Source organism: Paramormyrops kingsleyae, chromosome 9 (genome assembly GCF_048594095.1).
Source record: "Paramormyrops kingsleyae isolate MSU_618 chromosome 9, PKINGS_0.4, whole genome shotgun sequence".
Lineage (NCBI taxonomy): Eukaryota > Metazoa > Chordata > Actinopteri > Osteoglossiformes > Mormyridae > Paramormyrops > Paramormyrops kingsleyae.
Genome location: NC_132805.1, coordinates 12,195,582 through 12,214,708, shown reverse-complemented (window position 1 = coordinate 12,214,708; position 19,127 = coordinate 12,195,582). Strand labels below are relative to the sequence as shown.

At 47.6% G+C, this 19,127-nt stretch overlaps 1 protein-coding gene across 4 annotated transcripts in view; it reads right to left on the bottom strand.

The window, feature by feature from the left end:
* The window catches only part of phactr4b (phosphatase and actin regulator 4b), a 51,440-nt gene extending 35,399 nt beyond the window's left edge, over window positions 1-16,041 (bottom strand). The window contains exons 1-3 of one of the 4 annotated variants that reach the window (XM_023807616.2): window positions 15,697-16,040; window positions 14,964-15,082; window positions 1,179-1,223 (exon numbers count right to left, since the gene is read on the bottom strand). In XM_023807616.2, the coding sequence (XP_023663384.2) occupies window positions 1,179-1,191 (13 nt within the window). In that variant the 5' untranslated portion in view covers window positions 1,192-1,223; window positions 14,964-15,082; window positions 15,697-16,040. Of the gene's footprint in view, window positions 1-1,178; window positions 1,224-10,738; window positions 10,950-14,963; window positions 15,083-15,696 lie in introns of those variants that run through there. The other 3 variants (XM_023807617.2, XM_023807619.2, XM_023807618.2) reach the window with 3 other exon arrangements.
* Between the last annotated feature and the right edge of the window lie 3,086 nt (window positions 16,042-19,127).

Sequence of the window (19,127 nt, the reverse complement as noted above, 5' to 3'; positions counted from 1 at the left end):
GTGGATGAGGGTGCAAATAAAAAGTGAAAGCATCACTTTTATGGAAGCACTTCACATTTAAAGTGAATGAAAATGCAATCTGCCAGCATTACAAAGCATAGCTTTAATGAGTCTTTTCAGGACCACTTCTTGTTCACTTTTCTCTTCAATCATTTTTTGTTTAATCTCCCACAAACACACCAGACTGTCTATGAGTACAGCAAGGAGGAGAAGGATTATGGTTGTTACAGAGGACGCTAGCAGGGCTCATGCAAAAGCAGCAGTGGAAAAATTTAGACTGAATTATACTAGATAATTCTGAAAAGGAACCATCATGAGAATTGTAAAGCTTGCTAAGTTTTGTTTCCTGTCACAGAGCAAAAATGCTACAGCACAACGTACTGATGGTTTGAACCCAGCAACTGCTGCCTGTCAGGGCGGCACAGTGGGTAGTGCTGTCGCGACACGCTGCCACTTTGCGTGTGTGGAGTTTGCATGTTCGCCCCATGTGGGTGTGGCTTTTGGATTCTCCGGTTTCCTTCCATTGTCCAAAAAACATGCAACTTTAACTGAAGTGTCTAAACTGACCGTATGTGTGACAGAGCGTGCACCTTGCACCTGAGCGTGCACCAGTGGTTGGTTAGTGTCTGCCTCACGTCAACTGCAATCATTATATTTACATAAAAACAATTTTATGTAACCATCAGATTAATCAGTACATTACCTGAGTGTTGATATAATCGATAGTGACTAGAATCAAGTTAACAATGGATAACAGTGAGTCGATGGTGCTGCAGGAGCAAGACAACAGTGAAACTCGTGTACGCTAAGGGAGGATGAGCTGTCGCATGCAGCCCCATGTCACAGGGAATAAAGGCAGCTAAGCCGATTCCCAAAACCAGCCACCAGAGGCAGCTCCCAGGAACGGCAGCCTCAGCCATGATGCACCCAGGGCAAGATTTATGTAAACATTTGCTCACAGGGACTCAGTCCTTCAAATAACCGTGTAAACAGACACGACCGGGAGTCAGGCTATTGAAAATCTGGCGTTTTCAGCTGACATGTGAAATTTTGCACCCGGACTTCTGCAGGAGGCCTGGCATCTGTGGAAGTCCTCAACAGACTGGGCATGGGGGTGGGGGACTGTACCATTAGCCCAACAGGTGCAGTAGATGAGAAATAAGTAAGTTTCTACTTACCACGATTTTCCATTACAGTGTCTGAGATGCAACAATCAGTAGCTCCTAGGACAGAGAGAGACAGGTATTAGTAAAGCAGTAAGTCAACCAGGAACATCAGACGTGGTAACCTGACAGCACGATCACAGAAAGAGTAGTGAAATCAGCAGCGTGTGTCACATCCCTGTAAGAATAACGGCACATACCTACCCAGGCAGGAGTTTACGGTACAGGCCCACTGAGGACGCACAAGCATGTGGCCCATGCTCCGGACCGCAGGGTGAGCATTTGCAATCTGGCACCGGGTAACTGCTCATCTGTAAGCCATTTAGCACCCATACAACCAATATGATATTACCCACAAGCCCTTTCTCTAAAGTCACTGCAAGCTACTATGCCATGTATACAGGCAGGGCAGCTATCCTGAATAAAACTCCCGTGCCAAGGTAAGCCACACTCAGAAAAAATATAAACAAGATAATATTCTGGCATAAAGATGTATACAGAAGCTGACGTGATGACTACCAGGTCAGTTATTAGTCATACTAAAATGTATACTGGCATAGGACACGTCAGCCAACTCCGGACTTCAACACTGCCAGTTCAACAGGGCATAACTTAAACAGTGGCTTTAATATTAAACATTACACTGGCCACTTCAACTGCTATACAGAACATTGCAAGAACCCCCTTCTGTACAAAGATGATCTTTCTAACCCGCAAACTAATTAAAACAGAAATGAGCTCTACTTTTAGATAGAACTTTGACTATGCTGTTTTCAGTATACTGCCATCTATTGCTCGGGAGGCCTGGAGACACACAAGGAAGGTCAAGGGCTGCTATGGTTTAAACAGGCATCAGACGTGAAAGCAGATTATTAAAGTTTGGGTATGGGTTAGACTTCAGAATCATATTTTAAGGTTTTGAAAATGTGAATTTATATATGTCAAGCCTACCTTTCAAGTGCACTTAAACACACTTTTTGAAAAAGGAGTTACAGTTCATTCATTCATTCCTTTAAAAAGCTGAAAATGGTTAATGCGTACTTTAGCACGCTGACTATGGCCCGTGACTGAGCCGCCGTTTGCTCTGCCCGGCAGCAGCACGCTTCTGAGCACCGTGGCACCAGCACAGACACTCCGTGCCGACACCTCACAACCAGCAGCAGGCCGCCGCTCTCCGCATAGATCATCTCTGCCTGCTGCCAAACGCACATATTTGCACTGACCTGTTAGTCACTCAGGACTTAAGAGCCAAATAAAATACAAATTATTAAACACACTTTTTGAAAAAGGTGTTGCAGTTCATTCATTCATTCATTCCTTTAAAAAGCTGAAAATGGTTAATGCGTACTTTAGCAAAAAAAAATTTGCATATGCATTTTTCTACACACAAATTACTTCCATTTTGAATTCCCCTTGAATGTGTATAAAAATTATGGGAAAAAAACCTATACTTGATCGTACCCATTCAGTTTCGGCCCCAGTTTAACAGAAACAGCAGCAGATCCTTCAGACTGTCAGCAGGATGATGGAACTCCCTCTACAAGCCAAAATAGACGGAGCACGGCCCCGCTAGCCCAAAAGGCGGCGGGTGGAGCGCCGGCCTGTTAGCCCAAAAGGCGGCGGACGGAGCACGGCCCCGCTAGCCCAAAAGGCGGCGGACGGAGCACGGCCCCGCTAGCCCAAAAGGCGGCGGGTGGAGCACCGGCCTGTTAGCCCAAAAGGCGGCGGACGGAGCGCCGGCCTGTTAGCCCAAAAGGCGGCGGACGGAGCGCCGGCCCCGTTAGCCCAAAAGGCGGCGGACGGAGCTCGGCCCCGCTAGCCCAAAAGGCGGCGGACGGAGCGCCGGCCCCGTTAGCCCAAAAGGCGGCGGACGGAGCGCCGGCCCCGTTAGCCCAAAAGGCGGCGGGTGGAGCGCCGGCCTGTTAGCCCAAAAGGCGGCGGATAGAGCGCCGGCCTGCTAGCCCAAAAGGTGGCGGACGGAGCGCGGCCCCGCTAGCCCAAAAGGCGGCGGACGGAGCGCGGCCCCGCTAGCCCAAAAGGCGGCGGACGGAGCGCCGGCCTGTTAGCCCAAAAGGCGGCGGGTGGAGCGCCGGCCTGTTAGCCCAAAAGGCGGCGGACGGAGCGCGGCCCCGCTAGCCCAAAAGGCGGCGGACGGAGCGCCGGCCCCGCTAGCCCAAAAGGCGGCAGACGGACCGCCGGCCTGCTAGCCCAAAAGGCGGCGGATAGAGCGCCGGCCTGCTAGCCCAAAAGGCGGCGGATGGAGCGCCGACCTGCTAACCCAAAAAGCGGCAGATGGAGCACCGGCCTGCTACCCCAAAAGGCAGCGGATGGAGTGCCTGCCTGTTAGCCCAAAAGAAGGCGATGGAGTACGGTCCTGCCGAGGCCAGGGGCCAGCCCCTGTGTACGACCCAATGATGTCCAGTAACAATTACGGGCTCAAAATACAAACAGAGACAGCCGAGTTTGGAGGTAATCTCTCGATCGAGTGGTCCTCAGTTATGCTCAAGTCCATATTTTAAACCTTACTACCTCCTTAGCACCAGATCACTTATCTAAACGAAAGCAGCCGTACATGCATGCATGCTAATGAAACACATTCAAGGCTTTCTGCCACGCAGTCAGAAGTCGGCTTTCTGATAACATGCCTGTTTACAGCACCAACGCAAACGCCCCCACCATCGCCATCTTCTACACCTGCCCCCCCCCCCCACCCCTATCAAGGACCACCACTATGTGTTGTGGACACCTCATTTCACACCTTAAAAGCTACTACTCAGTCTTTCTACTGCTGGCTGGATTCTAATTACATATACCTGCTACTGCCAGCGATGACTAACTTTGTTATTTATATGTGTATGCAATATATATTGTTTATATTCATTTCTGGTATTGATGGTTTTTATCGGTATACACAAAGGGTATAACAGACCCATTATATATGAATATGAATTTACACATGCACTCCCATGATATACACCTAGCTCCCTGACTAATTAGTAACCAGATTGCCAGCTAAAGGCACTATATGACCGTTACCTTCAGCCGCTCCCACTGAGTAACATGAATGAATGGCAAGAGCTGTGCAGATGCCATGTGGCGTGTTTGATAGGATAGGAAAAAAAAAGACCTGCTGATTCTCCCAACTGAAACACCTCACGGCCCTTCACATCTCTCACGCAGCCTCTGCTCTGCAGCCCCCTGCGCTGCAGCCCCCTGCGCTGCAGCCCCCTGCGCTATCCTCACCACCAAAGCAGCCTGCTGAAAGCCGCTGAAATCTACAGAGCCTTGTTTACTGCGACAAGACGAAGGGCGAGTGAACGCCAAATTCACCCAGCAGCCGCTCATGGTGATGCAAATACACACCACAAAAACAGCTGAAGGCCACATACCCCAACAACACACTACACACACATACACTAATGCACTACCACATAAAACAATGTATTTTACTTGATTTTATGACTTATGTTCAATAATTCAATGGATATAATTTGTATTTCAATTGGTAGGTGAACACGACCTAGGATTTTACTCTACTTTTATTTTTAATTTGGTGAAATTTTAGTTAATTTTATCCATGCTATTTTCACATATATTTTTTACTGTAAAGCACTTTGAGATGCATTCCTTGAATGAAAGGTCCTATATCTTTTTTAATTATTATTATTAGTAGTAGCAGTACTACTATAACACGTTTCTTATGACATGCAGATACTAGGGATGGAATAGTTCTCCGAAAAAAGCTGCACCGTTTGGCATGTCGAACCAAGGTTATGACAGTTATGATTAGCAATTTTAGTCATCCTGCTCTCTGCTTTAAAGTTTTTCACACCAGCTAACTTAGCTGTAAAATGCACGCAAATGTTTTTTCCGTGTGGGCGTTGCCCGCGTGAGAGCTGCAGCCAATCATGAGCAAGTTTCATGCTTTGCATGTTGTTTCCAGTTTGATAAGGAAAAACCAAACATGGCGAGCGGTGGCAAGAGATACAGACGCCCCCCCGATGTACAGGTCGTGCGTGTGGAAGCATTTTGGTTTCCCAATACTCTATTCTATTATTATAGCGAAGGTAAAAGAGTGGGTCAGTAAAACTGAAACTGTCGACATTGCTTTACGCATCCTGAGTATGCTAGCAGCACCGTTTGGGATACAAGTGCCCGTAAATGCCGAAATCACCTTGGCGTGACGGTGGATGCTGCAGCCAAAGAGGAGAGCCAGCCGCTGCATAGGAGCCGCTCACACTGGCAGCCGCTTAACTTCACCTGACAGACACAAAGCTAGAACAAAAGACTAGAATCTGCAGCCCCACTCTGACTACGTTAAATCTGACCTATGGCTCCATCAGCTTACAGATTATATTTTATTTTGCTCTCGCTGGCTACGTCACATCAATTGCTGAACTTTGACATTATATGTTGAACTTTTTTATTAAAATATACATTTTTAACTTGTTCAACGTGTTAAAGAAAATAAAATTAGGAGATGTATTTGAAATTGAAATGGAGTTTCTTTTATACATAGAATACAAACCGCACCAGGTCGAAGCAGCGCCTCTTAAACCGAGCCGAAAACTTCTGAACCGTCACACCCCCAGCACACAGTAAATGATGAAAGCCGATGGAAAGCTTCAGAACAGAGCTGGCCGGCTGCACTCCGCAGCCACGAAATGGCGGGCAACCTACATTCACTGCGGAAGGTCACGGGCCTCAGGAAGCGCTCTACTGCAGGAACGGGGCTCTCTGCGCTCCAGCATTCAGGGCCAGGGCGATTTCGGGGGGGGGGGCCCTCATTCAGCAAGGCGCCTGGCACGGAAGTGGGGGGCAGGGCGGGGGGCAACAATATGGGTGAAGATGGCAGAAACCGCACTGCTGCTGCTCATGGGCAACATGGAGGACAGAATGAACGGCAGCATCCCAGAATCCCTGATAAATGATATACCATGCGGCTTCGTTTGGGTCTTTAACATCTTTCAATAGACATGACAACCCAAGGGCTGTGGTCGTCTTATTTATAATCAGTAATACATTACTGAAACAGCTGATATATTGAAAATGTTTCAGTACATTTTATTCTTTCCTCCTAAATTCACGGCCTGATATATATTTTTAGGTCTTTCTTCTGCATCAAGGTCACCTCCTATCAGTAGACTTGGTGATGTTTTGGTAACAATATTAGTAGCTGAAACACAGACCTAGGGACGTTTCTAACTATCAGTGAGGGAAAAAAAAAAAGAATCAATTCCCCATTAAAAGGACAGAAGGTCTTGAAGAGTTCGATGGACTTCCGCTTTGTTCAGCCGTGTTGAGCTGTGACAGTAATGGCAGGGAAAGCTTTAACCGCTGCCCCGATCGATCAGCACGCCGCCCTCCCTCCCAGAGACGATTAGCCAGAGCCAGCATTCTCACACAGCAGCATGAACGTCAGGGCCACCAAACAGCTGCCATTAGCACACATGCCTGGCCAAGCAGCTCAGCAGCCTTCAGCACCACCCAATAAGTTACTTATAACAGCCCAAAAAAGACAGCCAGTCCACCCAGGGGGGCGGGGCCTAGCTGAAGTAGCCCGAAGAGCTTTCCCCAAAGTCCTTGTCCCGCACCAGTGAATATAGCACCGCACCACTCATTAGGAGATATGGGGTGGGTCTGGCGGGCATCCAGGGTGGCACCAGCAGGGAGGCGTGGGGGACGGGCCTGGGCCCAGAGCTCTCTGGCTGAGGAAAGAGGCAGCAGGAGAGTTACTACAGAGCTTGGGGCGATGCCATGGTTGATAAGTGAATAAATAGGACAGACACCAACCCCAGCAGGGCCAGAGAAAGCGGGGGCACTCTTCTGCTGCAGGGCCCGTGTACTAATCAGGTACCAATTCCTCTCTGACACCAAGGCGGCAGCTCGCACACCCGCACCAGCATGTTCACACGGCATCACAAATGACCTCCATCCATGCAATGCACCCTAACCCTAAAGCCTCCCCACCACGGCCCGCTCACACGGGGATGAATGTCGGGAGAGATGCCCTCAGACGTGCCCTCAAACCTCACCCTCAGGGTCCATTCGCACAGGGTTTCAGGAGAAGTGCCTTCAGGACTCACCCCAACAGCCCACTTGCACAGGGATGAGTGAGTCCACAAGCCTCACCCTCACAGACCGCTTGAACGGTCAGCCAGAATGTGCCACAGAATAAGCCACTGCGGCTTTATGGCCATTGCAGTGAGATCAAGGTACAGCCCATCACATTACCTCAGAAGACCACTAGGGTCAATGTGTTTCCAAGTGTAGCCAAACCGGCCAGAGGGAGGCCAAAAGTGAACAAAGCCGAGAGAGGAAAGCAGGCTGCCCAAGCCCAGCCAAGCAAGACGCAGCACGGCCCGTACTTATGTCAGTGACGGTGGAGGCAGGAGAAGGCCAGGGTGGGGGGGGGGGGGTAGGAGCATTCGTTGAGATGAAGGCAGTTGTTCCTGCTGTTGTACCATGTGTGAGGTGTTGTGCACGGGACTGCAAGATGTGAGACATGCAAGAAAATCTCAGGGAGAGATCAGCCTCTATGTAGTCATGACTATGTGCATATAACTGTGAGAATTCACTTGTGAGCCTGAGAGTGTGTGTGTGTGTGTGTGTGTGTGTTTGTTGAGGGGGCAAAAATGGGTCATCGTCAGAAATCCAAGATATATGCCAAAATGCATGGAGGCCACTGCAGAAGAACACAAAGTCCCCTGACCAGAAGGGGAAGGAGAGGCCTCTCAGACCCGTGCCGGAGAATCTATCAATGCAGACAACGGAAGGATTAAGGCAACGCGCAGTTAGAACAGAAACTACAAAAGAAAACCATATTCGCAGCTGCTAGAAAAGCAAACAAGGCTTTGGGCAATGAACACATCCCAGTTAAGCTTCTAAAAATAACAGATGAGTCAAAAAATACATAAAAAGGACTAAAAATAGCTGTTCTAACAATAACAACGGCACGGTGCTCAGATTAACACTAACTGTCACTCGGAAGCATGTCACTCGGAAAGGCGAGTGTGAGCTGGAGGAAGGTGATGGAATTCTGGAATGCTGTGCGAGGGAAGAGAGCTGAGAAGCAGTGACTACACCAATGCAGCTTACAGTGAGGTACCAGCTGCCTCGAGTCCACACTGCAGTATGTTAAATGATTAGAGTAAGGGACGCCACCAGGTAGTATATAATGGAGAGCTGAGGCCCCACAGAACACATGGGTTCTCTCACATTCTCTCACAGATGGGTTCCCTTTCCCACACAGATGCAGATTCTCTCACCCATGAATTATCTCTTTCCCACATGCACACCGGTTCTCGCAGAGCGGTTCCCTCACGTCCTCTCTCGCAGAGCGGTTCCCTCACGTCCTCTCTCGCAGAGCGGTTCCCTCACGTCCTCTCTCGCAGCGCGGTTCCCTCACGTCCTCTCTCGCAGCGCGGTTCCCTCAAGTCCTCTCTCGCAGCGCGGTTCCCTCAAGTCCTCTCTCGCAGCGCGGTTCCCTCAAGTCCTCTCTCGCAGCGCGGTTCCCTCAAGTCCTCTCTCGCAGCGCGGTTCTCTCACGTCCTCTCTCGCAGCGCGGTTCTCTCACGTCCTCTCTCGCAGAGCGGATCTCTCACGTCCTCTCTCACAGAGCGGATCTCTCACGTCCTCTCTCACAGAGCGGATCTCTCACAGAGCGGATCTCTCACAGAGCGGTTCTCTCACGTCCTCTCTCACAGAGCGGTTCTCTCACGTCCTCTCTCACAGAGCGGATCTCTCACGTCCTCTCTCACAGAGCGGATCTCTCACGTCCTCTCTCACAGAGCGGATCTCTCATGTCCTCTCTCACAGAGCAGTTATCTTACATCCTCTCGCGAACCGGTTCTCACTTTCTCCACATACACATGGCTTCTCTCTTTCCCACATACACACAGGTGGTCTCACTCTCTCACACACAGGTCCTCTCTTTCCCATACCCACACAGGTTCTACTTTCCCCCACATGAACAGAGGTTCTCTCACCTCTTCTCACAAATGGGTTCCCTCGCATCCTCTCGAATGCAGGTTCTCCATTTCCAACATACGTGTTCTCATACCTCTCATCATACACAGGTTCTCTCTTTCCTACACACACACAAATGGGGCTCATATCAAACGTGCAATGACATCTATGTTAGCACAGCTGCAGATGACCGACTGCGATGCTCACAGCATCCTCCAGCTACATTAAAGCTCTAATTTTAACTCACTACTCTAATTGCCTGCACCTAAACTCTTTTTTTCTTTTTTAAGAACAGCATCGTTACCAACTATGCCAGTCTTTAGACTCATTTATCTATAGAGATCAAATCATGGCCCCTGTAACCCCAGTTAATAGATGGGACTAATCCCTTCCTAAATTGCCCCAGACAAAATGAGACAAGTAATTAATGAGCAATAACGAGGCAGAGGGTATATGAAATGCATGGGGATGCACTCAGAGCCAAAGCTACATGGAATGCCTGCGCCTGACCACTGGGTGGCGCTCATATGTGGCGAGTTACCAACAGGTAGCGAGAAGTAACAGTAAGGTTGCTCTTAGTTGAGCCGGACTGCAGGCTCTGCAGTGTGCCCGAGTGTGTGTGCGACTGCATGCACTCCGCAGGCAGGGCTGGACACCCATGTCCTAAGCCTGATTCAACACGCCCACTCGTCTCTTGCCGTGACGCCGGTTCTCTGACGTCACAGGCATCAGCCTCGTCGTCACGCTGCAGGCGTGACCCTGCAATGCTCCATCTCACGCCCACCCTGCCTACCCCCATCACGTCACGTCAGTAGGGGCGACCGTGACCTAGTTCCCATAACCCTTAACACCTACCCCTCCACAGAGGAACCAAGCGTGAACCATCATGATCAGTTTCCATGAGGGAAACGAGAATCGCCGCAAGCACTACATGCAGCCAAGTGCTCCGCTAATTACGAAACATGCAAATAGGGTCATGACACGTTCTGTGCCCTGCGACGTCCGAACCAACTGCACGCGCATAAGCGGAGCACTTATCTAGGAGCAGAAAATGCAAATAGGAAGCAGCCATTAATGGAACGGCTGGGCCAACAGGTTTCACAGCTTTTTTTCAAGCACATCTTGAGCAGTCCTGGATGGCAGGCGCATGCAAAGCCGGGGGGGGGGGAAGGGTCAAGGCTTCACTCTCTCCGGGTCACATCCATGCCCCCCCAATCAAACAAGGGCACTGCGTATCTGTTACCCACCGTAAGGCAACAGAGCCAGACCTTCTACTGTGGTGAGCATGCCACACACCCCAAAGGAAGCACACTAAGGGACAGCACGGTGCCCTTAGCATGCAGGGTGGGGCCATGGGGGCTGGGTGTCCGAGCAGCTAGCACAGCTGTGCCGCCTTTAAATAGCCTTTTCCGCGCTGAACTATCAATTGCGGCCAAAAAGCCCAGACTGAGGCTGGAGACGATGGCTGCGGACACCATCAGCCGTCGGCAGCTGACAGAACGCGAATCCCACTGCGGGGTCATTCGGACCCAAACGGAGGAACAAAAACACGGAGACGGAGGGGGGGGGGGGAGCCACAGCAGGCACAAGGAGACGCTCATACTTACAGAGCCAGAGGGGTGCTGGGGCCTTGCTCGGCTGGGACACCCCGTCGAAAAGCGCCTCGGCACACGCAGTGAGGAGCACAACTTGCAGTAGCTCCCTCTCTCTCGCTCCTCCTCAAAGATGTGAATGCTTCCCCTGCCCAGCGCTACCGAAACGGACCGGCCGCACCGGCTGTTCCCAATCCAGGCCGTGCGCACGTCATCCCTGCTCCTGCCCTAGAAAAGTGCCGTTCACCGCAGGGACCGCTGGCCCAGTTCTGAAGGAGTCCGACCCCCCACCCCCACCCCCTTACGCTCTGTTCTGCTCCTCTCCTGTTCTCCCCTCCATCAACTTTACTTTTCTTCTTTCTGTCCCACTCCAGAACCACGAACCGGACGAGGCTCCGCTGCCAGTGTGCAGGCAGGGCCGAGGTCTAGCAGCAACAAGTCTACGACTGCAGTCCCAGATGGTAAAGGAGGCTCCATTCAAACATCCAGTCCTGGCTTGTATGAGACCAGCCTAAACATCAGCAAGCTGGAGCTCAAAGGCTAGGGCAGGTTCACTGTGGCCTGCTTAGGCTCTGCAGTCACTTCCAGCTAACTCTCTGACTCCAGGACAAGAAGGAACAGAAAGATAAATCACTCTTACCAAAGCAGAAGCCCCTGAGAGCTTCAGCTGTTCAGGCTCTCAGAACCTCGAGAACCTGCAGTCAGACGGGCTTTCTGGGTGCTGAGGAGCAGCTTAAGCCCTGCAAAATACATCGTGTTCAGCCCTCATGCAGGGTGTGGAAATCAGGTCAAGCCAACACACCCTGTACTAAGACAGCCAAGCTGAGACATGTAACAAGGGCTACAGGCCGTGCATAAAAACACCATCACAACAGCGGTTGGACAGTAGTTACACCAACCATTACCACCAAATGCTACAGCTTGACTGGTGTGCAGGATCATAGTACTTAAAGGAAACCCAAGTATTTCCAGTCTTCCCTGTGATTTTAGCAAGGAGCTAACAGTACATTTTTAAAAGAGCTGGAAGACACCTGACAGACAGACAAACAACAAAACAAGATGCTAATTAAAAACCTTTCACTAACAGTTGAACAACTGTAATGGAAAAATCACTACAAGATATTTTATCAAACCAAACAAAAAGCATGAATCCAGTGGTGCACTGTAAAAGTGCCAAATAAAACTGGAAATGGCAGAACCCATTTTGACCACTGCCCTGAGTGCAAATCCCTGATATTTATGGATGAGATGAAGAAATATCTGTAAAGATGTACAAACACTACGGCCAACTAGAAGCTGTTCTGGTCCTTAGCAGAGACAATGCTTTGGGGAAGTGGGGAAGGGGAGGGGCGGGTGGCTCGATTGGGGAACCTGCATGTTTCACAGCGCAAACCACAAGCACCTCAAATCAATGCACTTCCTCTTATAACAGAGCATCACTTCTAGCCTGGCCCCTCCCGCTGCTGGGGAGGGGGTGCCCAATTAAAATGCAGACCAGCAAACAGCACATCAATACACATTCCAGGCATGCAAAGGGAATCATCCCAGAGGGGGGGGGATTCTCCAGCACCAGGGCACCCCCCATAACCAGAGAGACACCATACACACAGAAGCGGGGCTGCCGGGGAGGCTGCAGCCTATTCAGAGGTCCTCGGGACTCCACTGACGCATAGATCGGACAGAATCCTCAGCGATCGAAAAGTACATATCCGTTAGAGGACATTTTCTGGCAGAGGGATATGTGCAAATGGCTCCGCGCTAAATGTGGGACAGCTCTAGTACCTTCTGGTACGATCATCACACAATCCAGGCTCAAAAGAGAGGACGGGAAGTCAACTAGGACTCACTGCATGGCATGGAGGACTGGGGGGCAGGGTCTAAATGCTGCAACAGCTACCCTAACCCCCCCCCCAATCCGCAACATGCAGGATACACCAATTCCCCAAGGCGTACCTTCTTTCACTGGTCATTCCCCCCACGGAACTGAGTCAAAGTGTGCATTTTAACGAAAATCTGCACAGCGGCATTTCTCGGGCTGCAGCACGCTTTTGGGAAAAGGCCTGCAGCTTGATTTCTGAGCCAGTGCTGCAGCGACAGGTCGGCAGTGCAGGGGAGGCTGGGAGATCATACAGCTCCATCCAGTTGTGCACAGTACTGCAAAGGGGCCGGCTTTGCATTAACACCTGGCCAGCCCCCACCCCATTAAGAAAAGCAAATTTCTTTTCAAGCTAAATCCACAGTACCTATAATTAGAATATTGTTATAGTAAAGCCTGGCCTCCCCTTTGTATTCCCTTTAGGAAATATAATAGCCACACAACATACCAAACTTCTTTTATTAGGAGGAACTGAAGCATACATTTATCAGGACTGTAAACAGACATGCCAACAGATTGATGCTCAATGGAAACCTTAACACAGAAGCACAAGAACTGTTTCTCCGTTTCTGTCTTGTCTTCACTCAATTACAGACATTTTCCCAAGCGATAGTAGACATGCTGTTAAATTTCTCCTCTCACCTGACTTCATGTCAACTTTGCCACGACCACCACATAACACACAGCAGCCTCATGTACTAAAGCACGAGAGCAAGTGGAAATTAATTTCAGTCACAAATCTTGCAGATAAGAGGCACTCCTTCCTTTGTCAAGGCAACGGCACTGATTTTAATCCCTTACATTACAGACTTTCCGTTTACCAAATCATTTCTGTAATTTAAGGCCTGTTAACAAACAAAATGGTTTCCTGAGTAGCACAGGTGTCTCCATTTTCCAAATTACACATTTCAACTTAGAAACACTGAAATGAGCCTGAACTGCTAATTAACACAAAAAAAGGCTCTCATGAAACTGCCCTAAAAACTACACGAATTAAGTAGCAAAAACAGTTCATAGCCCCAGTTAACAAATAACAATGCAAAAAAAAAAAAACTATATAAAATGGGCTAAATTAAATAAAACCACATAGATTAAAACTTGCTTTTCCTCTATAAGAAGCTTTATGGACCAGACGTCGTTGCCAGGGAGACACTGCCACCACTGAAGGGGTTCACTGTATGATGATCACAGGCTCATTCATAGAGTTTCACATCTGTAACAAGGTCATACCGTTCTACAGAGCTCCTGTCCCCAAGCTGACGGTCCAGGGCGCTATGAGCTCAGCTGCTAATTACGATGTCAGCCACGACCCACACGGCCGCCCTTCCAGGTCGAGACGGTTCCTGTGCCGGTCTGAACGATTCGAGGATTTGGCTTGAGAGCGAGAAGCAAAACTGGACGTGGCCAGATCTTCTACTGGCTCACCTGGCTACAGTATCAATGAGGAGCAGGGCAGGCTGGCAGCCACTGGTTTGGGAGTCTCTTACTGGGAATTACAGCACCACGGACAGGGAGGCAAATGGAGGAAGAACAACACAAAAAGGGACCATTTTTCAATGCACCAGAATCAGTAAATGTCACCAATCAAAGATTATCAGACTCTCACTAGCAGGACAAACGGCACAGCCATACAAGCCTGCCTTCGGAGAATGGCGTAGAGCTCTGCTGCAATGAGCCCAAATTCACTCGGTTACTTTACAAGAGCATTAAGCTCCACGTTTATAACTATCTGCTTTAAGCAGGTCCTGATTCCAATCTAGGTTTAAGCAAGGCACACCCTACCGTAGAAGAAATGACACACACTGTCACTTTAATGCCCAAACCCTGGTGTTCCCAACGCAGCCTTACACGCCCGCAGCCGATGTTCTGCAGAAAGACAAACAACTGAAAAAGATGGGCTTGATCTCACCCATTAAAATAAAATGTTCCACCCATGTGACAAAATGCATGTTTCGTCCAAAATACAATTCAGTCTATTCAGAAACACCTGCACAAGTACAGCATCGATATATATTTTAATAAAGAGGAAACTCAACCATCACACATGCAGCCAGACATTCCTTCCTAGAAAGAACCTTTTTCACACGTTATTGCACGGCGCCTCCATCTTTAAACATCACGCAACGCTTAACATGTCCACATCTGCCCTATAACACGCCCGCCCCAGATCCACATGGCAGGCAGTGCAATACTAAACCGCTCGTCTGTGGGTCTGCATCAGTCTTAACTCACCTGGAACCGACAGGAATTAAAATACGAGAATATCGGAGGGGGTTCATCGTCATGTAACCCTGCCGCAAAGGTTTTTCAGACAAGTGGGACACGGCAATGCGAACCCACCGGCTTGCAATAAAGAATACATACCAGAGAGAGGGAGCGAAAGGCATCGCTGCAGCGCTAGGGATGCTGGATTTCATAAAAGAGGAGACGATGAGCCTGCCTTTCCCCTCCTCTGCCGAAAAAGCCGCTTCAAAGTTCAGCCCCTGCATAGAAATACAAAAGGGGAAAAATGCAATCGCGCGCGAGCTCGTTAAATAACCAGCTCTTTTTGGGAAAGTAACTGGTGCAGCTCCCAGTTTCTGACCTCGAATACATGGCCTGAAGAATAACCGCTTATCCTCAACCTACAAACCATTCAGCTGGAGCGGCTTACAAAACAATCCAAAAATCTCTGTTAAGAAGCTGCACGGCCAGACTCTAAATAACTTCGTGATGCATGGTGCCACATTTGGGCTTACCAACCAGACAATATGTTAAACTGAACTGGCATCGGGGATCGACAACAGCACGGTGGTGCAAATAATTGGAGAAAAGAGCTGGCGATAATCTCCATCTCTACAAAAATCTGCCTTTTGAAAGACAAAGTTTAATCACATGATTTCTATTCTACAATCATCTAGTAGCGCCTACATTTCAAAAGCATCCATTGTGCCTATAACGGTTTTGCTGTGCTAAACGACGTTGCCATAAATTCCCAATTTACCAACCGCGTCCCACAAATTTACGTATTAATTAGGCAAGTTTAAATTAATACAGCTGTTAAAATAGCGAACGAAAATGTTACCGGGTAAATAAAACGAGGGAAATCTATGCTTACTTGTCGCCTGCACGTCCTAGTGAGCGCCGAGTGCGATAACTTTCATTGTGCTAACGTTTCCAGTCCTTGTTTTTAATGTCTCCAGTCCTCTTCTGCGCGTCTGCAAACTTCTTACCTTCCCCAGTAGCCAATTATGATTTCTCTGAGTAGCCTTCCTTTGATTATGGTTTCTCTAGATTTAAACCACAAACCGGTGACTTCCTCGCGTTTTGCTTTTTTTTCCACTCCACATTAAACAAACTTTTTATATCATTTTCCGGAAAACGTTTCACGTTATTTCGGTACTTGTAGTTTAAATGTATCGGACGTTCCCGTTATATATTATACCATTCTGGGGGCACTTTCCAAAACGAAAGACTACAAAACCCACAATGCTTTGTCAAAGAGAAGAGCGCACGCGCCCAGCTTTCGACCCGTTAACTGAGTTCTGTAATATTTCGTCTGTATCGTTGTCATAAATAACGGTATTTCTATCTAAAATGTGCTTCGGACAACACGGTTCTGAAGGTCATAAAAACTTAACTTATAAATAGTTGTTTGGGAATAAAAACAATATATATTTAATTTTTCAACAATAACAAACGTTTCATTTAAATATGAGAAGTTTTGCTTCTCATACTTGAAGCAATTAAACAGGATATCTTGGGGCTCAAAATACTAAAAAATAACATAAGTTATTTAACAATAAAATTAACGTCCGATACAAAGTAGTATTACCTGAATCTCTTTACTGCCATCATGCAACATTTGTTTGGTTTTGTTAATATTCTATACGTAATACCTTTGTGTTACAACACAAAAACACGTAAACATTACGTAATATAAGCAGTTTTAAAAAAAAATCAGTGATATCTGCCCTTTAATTCATAAGTGTAGCTTCGTATGACTAATATGACATTCACACTTCTTTATTCGGCATATTGTATTAGCGAGACAGCACACGTATACAGCTTATTCGGGTTTAGTGGCTCTTGGGTAAGATTGATCAGGAGCAGTTGCAAGATATGAGCTTGGGAAAAGGAGTTTTACAAACACTGCTGAATACACTGAGTTGAGCTGATGGATATTTAGTGTTCAAGTATCTGGGTAACAGGTTCTCTGATCAGAGGGAGGAGCTGCTTGTGAAAGAGGAAGTCATTCCGAGTAAGAATCCCTGGGTGAAAGCAGTCAGTGAGCCCTTTAACCAACTTAGCGCTGCACTTTCTACAGGGATGCAGAACTTGTTAGGCAGACACAAGTGAATACAGAGGGTTGTCGGGGGTATATTACCATGAACTGTACAAAGTGCACAATTCACGATAGTCTTATCCTGTTTCAATAAAGTAATTTCATCATGGGGGTGATAGACAGGTTATGCCTGGGACACACAATAATGGGCTTCCTGGCTCCGTCAGATATTTTTATAAGATCACAAAGCCTTAGTGGAAATGTGCTAAGTGTGAGGCTGGTTCTCCCACTTCCATTACTGCTAAAATCAGTGAGTCTTGCAGGAAACCACAGAGAAATCAGCTTTGCTCACACTGTCAGGGTTACAAACATGGGAGCATAAAGACAGGGATTTTCAGGCTTGTTTTCAATCAGTATCAACATTTTCAATTTCATTTATCCTTATGCGTTTTTTATTTGTCAAGTTGGCAAGATACACAATACACACTAAAGAGTATTTCCTGATTATAGAATAATTTTACATTGGAGTTTATACAGGGGTGCACTGCCACTAGAGATTTAGGGTTGCATGACAGCATATCATATGGGCCCAAAACTCAGATCAAGCAAATTACGTTCCAAATACTAAGGACCCCTATCACTCAAGGACCCTTGGAATCATCGTAATTACCCCCCTTAGGAAGCCCCTGAATCTGTAAATCAGTTTTCCGGCATGAGGAAGGAAGCATGTCATTTTTGCAGCATATATTTCTTTTGGTTCAAAAATATAGTTTTCAGATATAATGTTTGGGGACATCAGTGCTGTGATGCCTCGTTGGGAGTGTGTGCATGTATGTGTGTGTATTATGTTCATATTACATTGTGGGGACCAAATGGCCTCACACATTTCCTCTTGCAGTTTGATGAATTGTAGCTATGCTAATTATGGTTGCCAAAATTGCCCAGAGGTATCCATGTGTGACTGAATGGTGTGTGTGGGTTGGTGGTGCTCCATCCTGGATTGTTCCCTTACTTGTGCTCATATGCTGCATGACCACCCCCCCCCCCCCCCCCAACCCTGAATAAGATTACAGAAGGTTACGGAAAATGGATGGATGGGTGTTCTGTCCATAGGTTCCAGGTTCACCCCAAGGATCGATGTATTAAAACATGAAGTGCAGATTTCTGGCAGTTATGGTATTACTTGATCAATGTCAGCTGGTGCTTTCACACTGAAATCCCAGAACCTGGTCCTGCTTTACAAGTTCTGGCTCTTGACCTGGAACTTTTGTAGCTCTTGGCACTTTTGTGTGTGACTTTCACACCACACAATGGGAACTGGAACCTATATGCTAAATAAGCATGGGATGCGCAAATAGTTCGTAGGTTAAACTTCACAGATATTTTTTATAAAACTACACGTGTGTAAATAGCCCTTGTTGCATTGTTATAGTTAATACCTGTACTTCCCATTTGTGGCTTGTATGTTTACCTGTGTCTTGTGTGAACTCTGTTCGATCCTTGCGTGTCTCTACTTACTGTGTAAACTAACCACCATGTGTATACCTTGATTTCCAGCCTCCCCGACTTTCCCTACTTATAGTTGATTCGATGCTTGTTGAGTGTTTGTTACAATTCTGTGCAGGACTAGAAAAAATAGTGTGTTCCATTCCGACAATCAAGTTTCCATGCCTGCCGCTGCACTTGTGACGTCTTCTCGGTCTGTCCGGCGCAACAATATGTTGCTTAGCGATCAAATTTTGCGATGCAGAAATATGGAGACGCAAGCAAAAAATATATTAATACATTAAATGTAATTGAGGTAGAAAAATAATTAAATTTGCTCAATTTTTGCTCCACTTCCGCATTTGCTCTGCACTTCTGCATAATTGCCATGTTAGCCCCCGTGCTTGTGTTCAACCAATCAGCAAGTTATGGCTGTAAGTGCCTCCTCAGTAGGCCTAGTTTGTGTTCAGATGAAAAGTACTGAGTCAGTACTAAAACAGGTTCTGGAAATGCCTCAGAGGAATTACAATCGGGCTGAGATCCTGCAGTGTGAACTCGACAAAAGTCCCTGGTTCTGGAAAAAGGCTCCAGTTCCAGAGAAAAGTGTGAAAGTGCCTAGTAATGAACATTTTGGAATCACATATGTGGCAAAAATTAAACTTATTGTAAACGATAGGGGGGGCGGGTGTTGCAGTTTTAATAAACAAATTTATTTTTGGCCCCTTTTTTAGTTTAGGTCCGTGCGCTAAAGCACCCCTGTAGGAACCAAAACCCGCAAA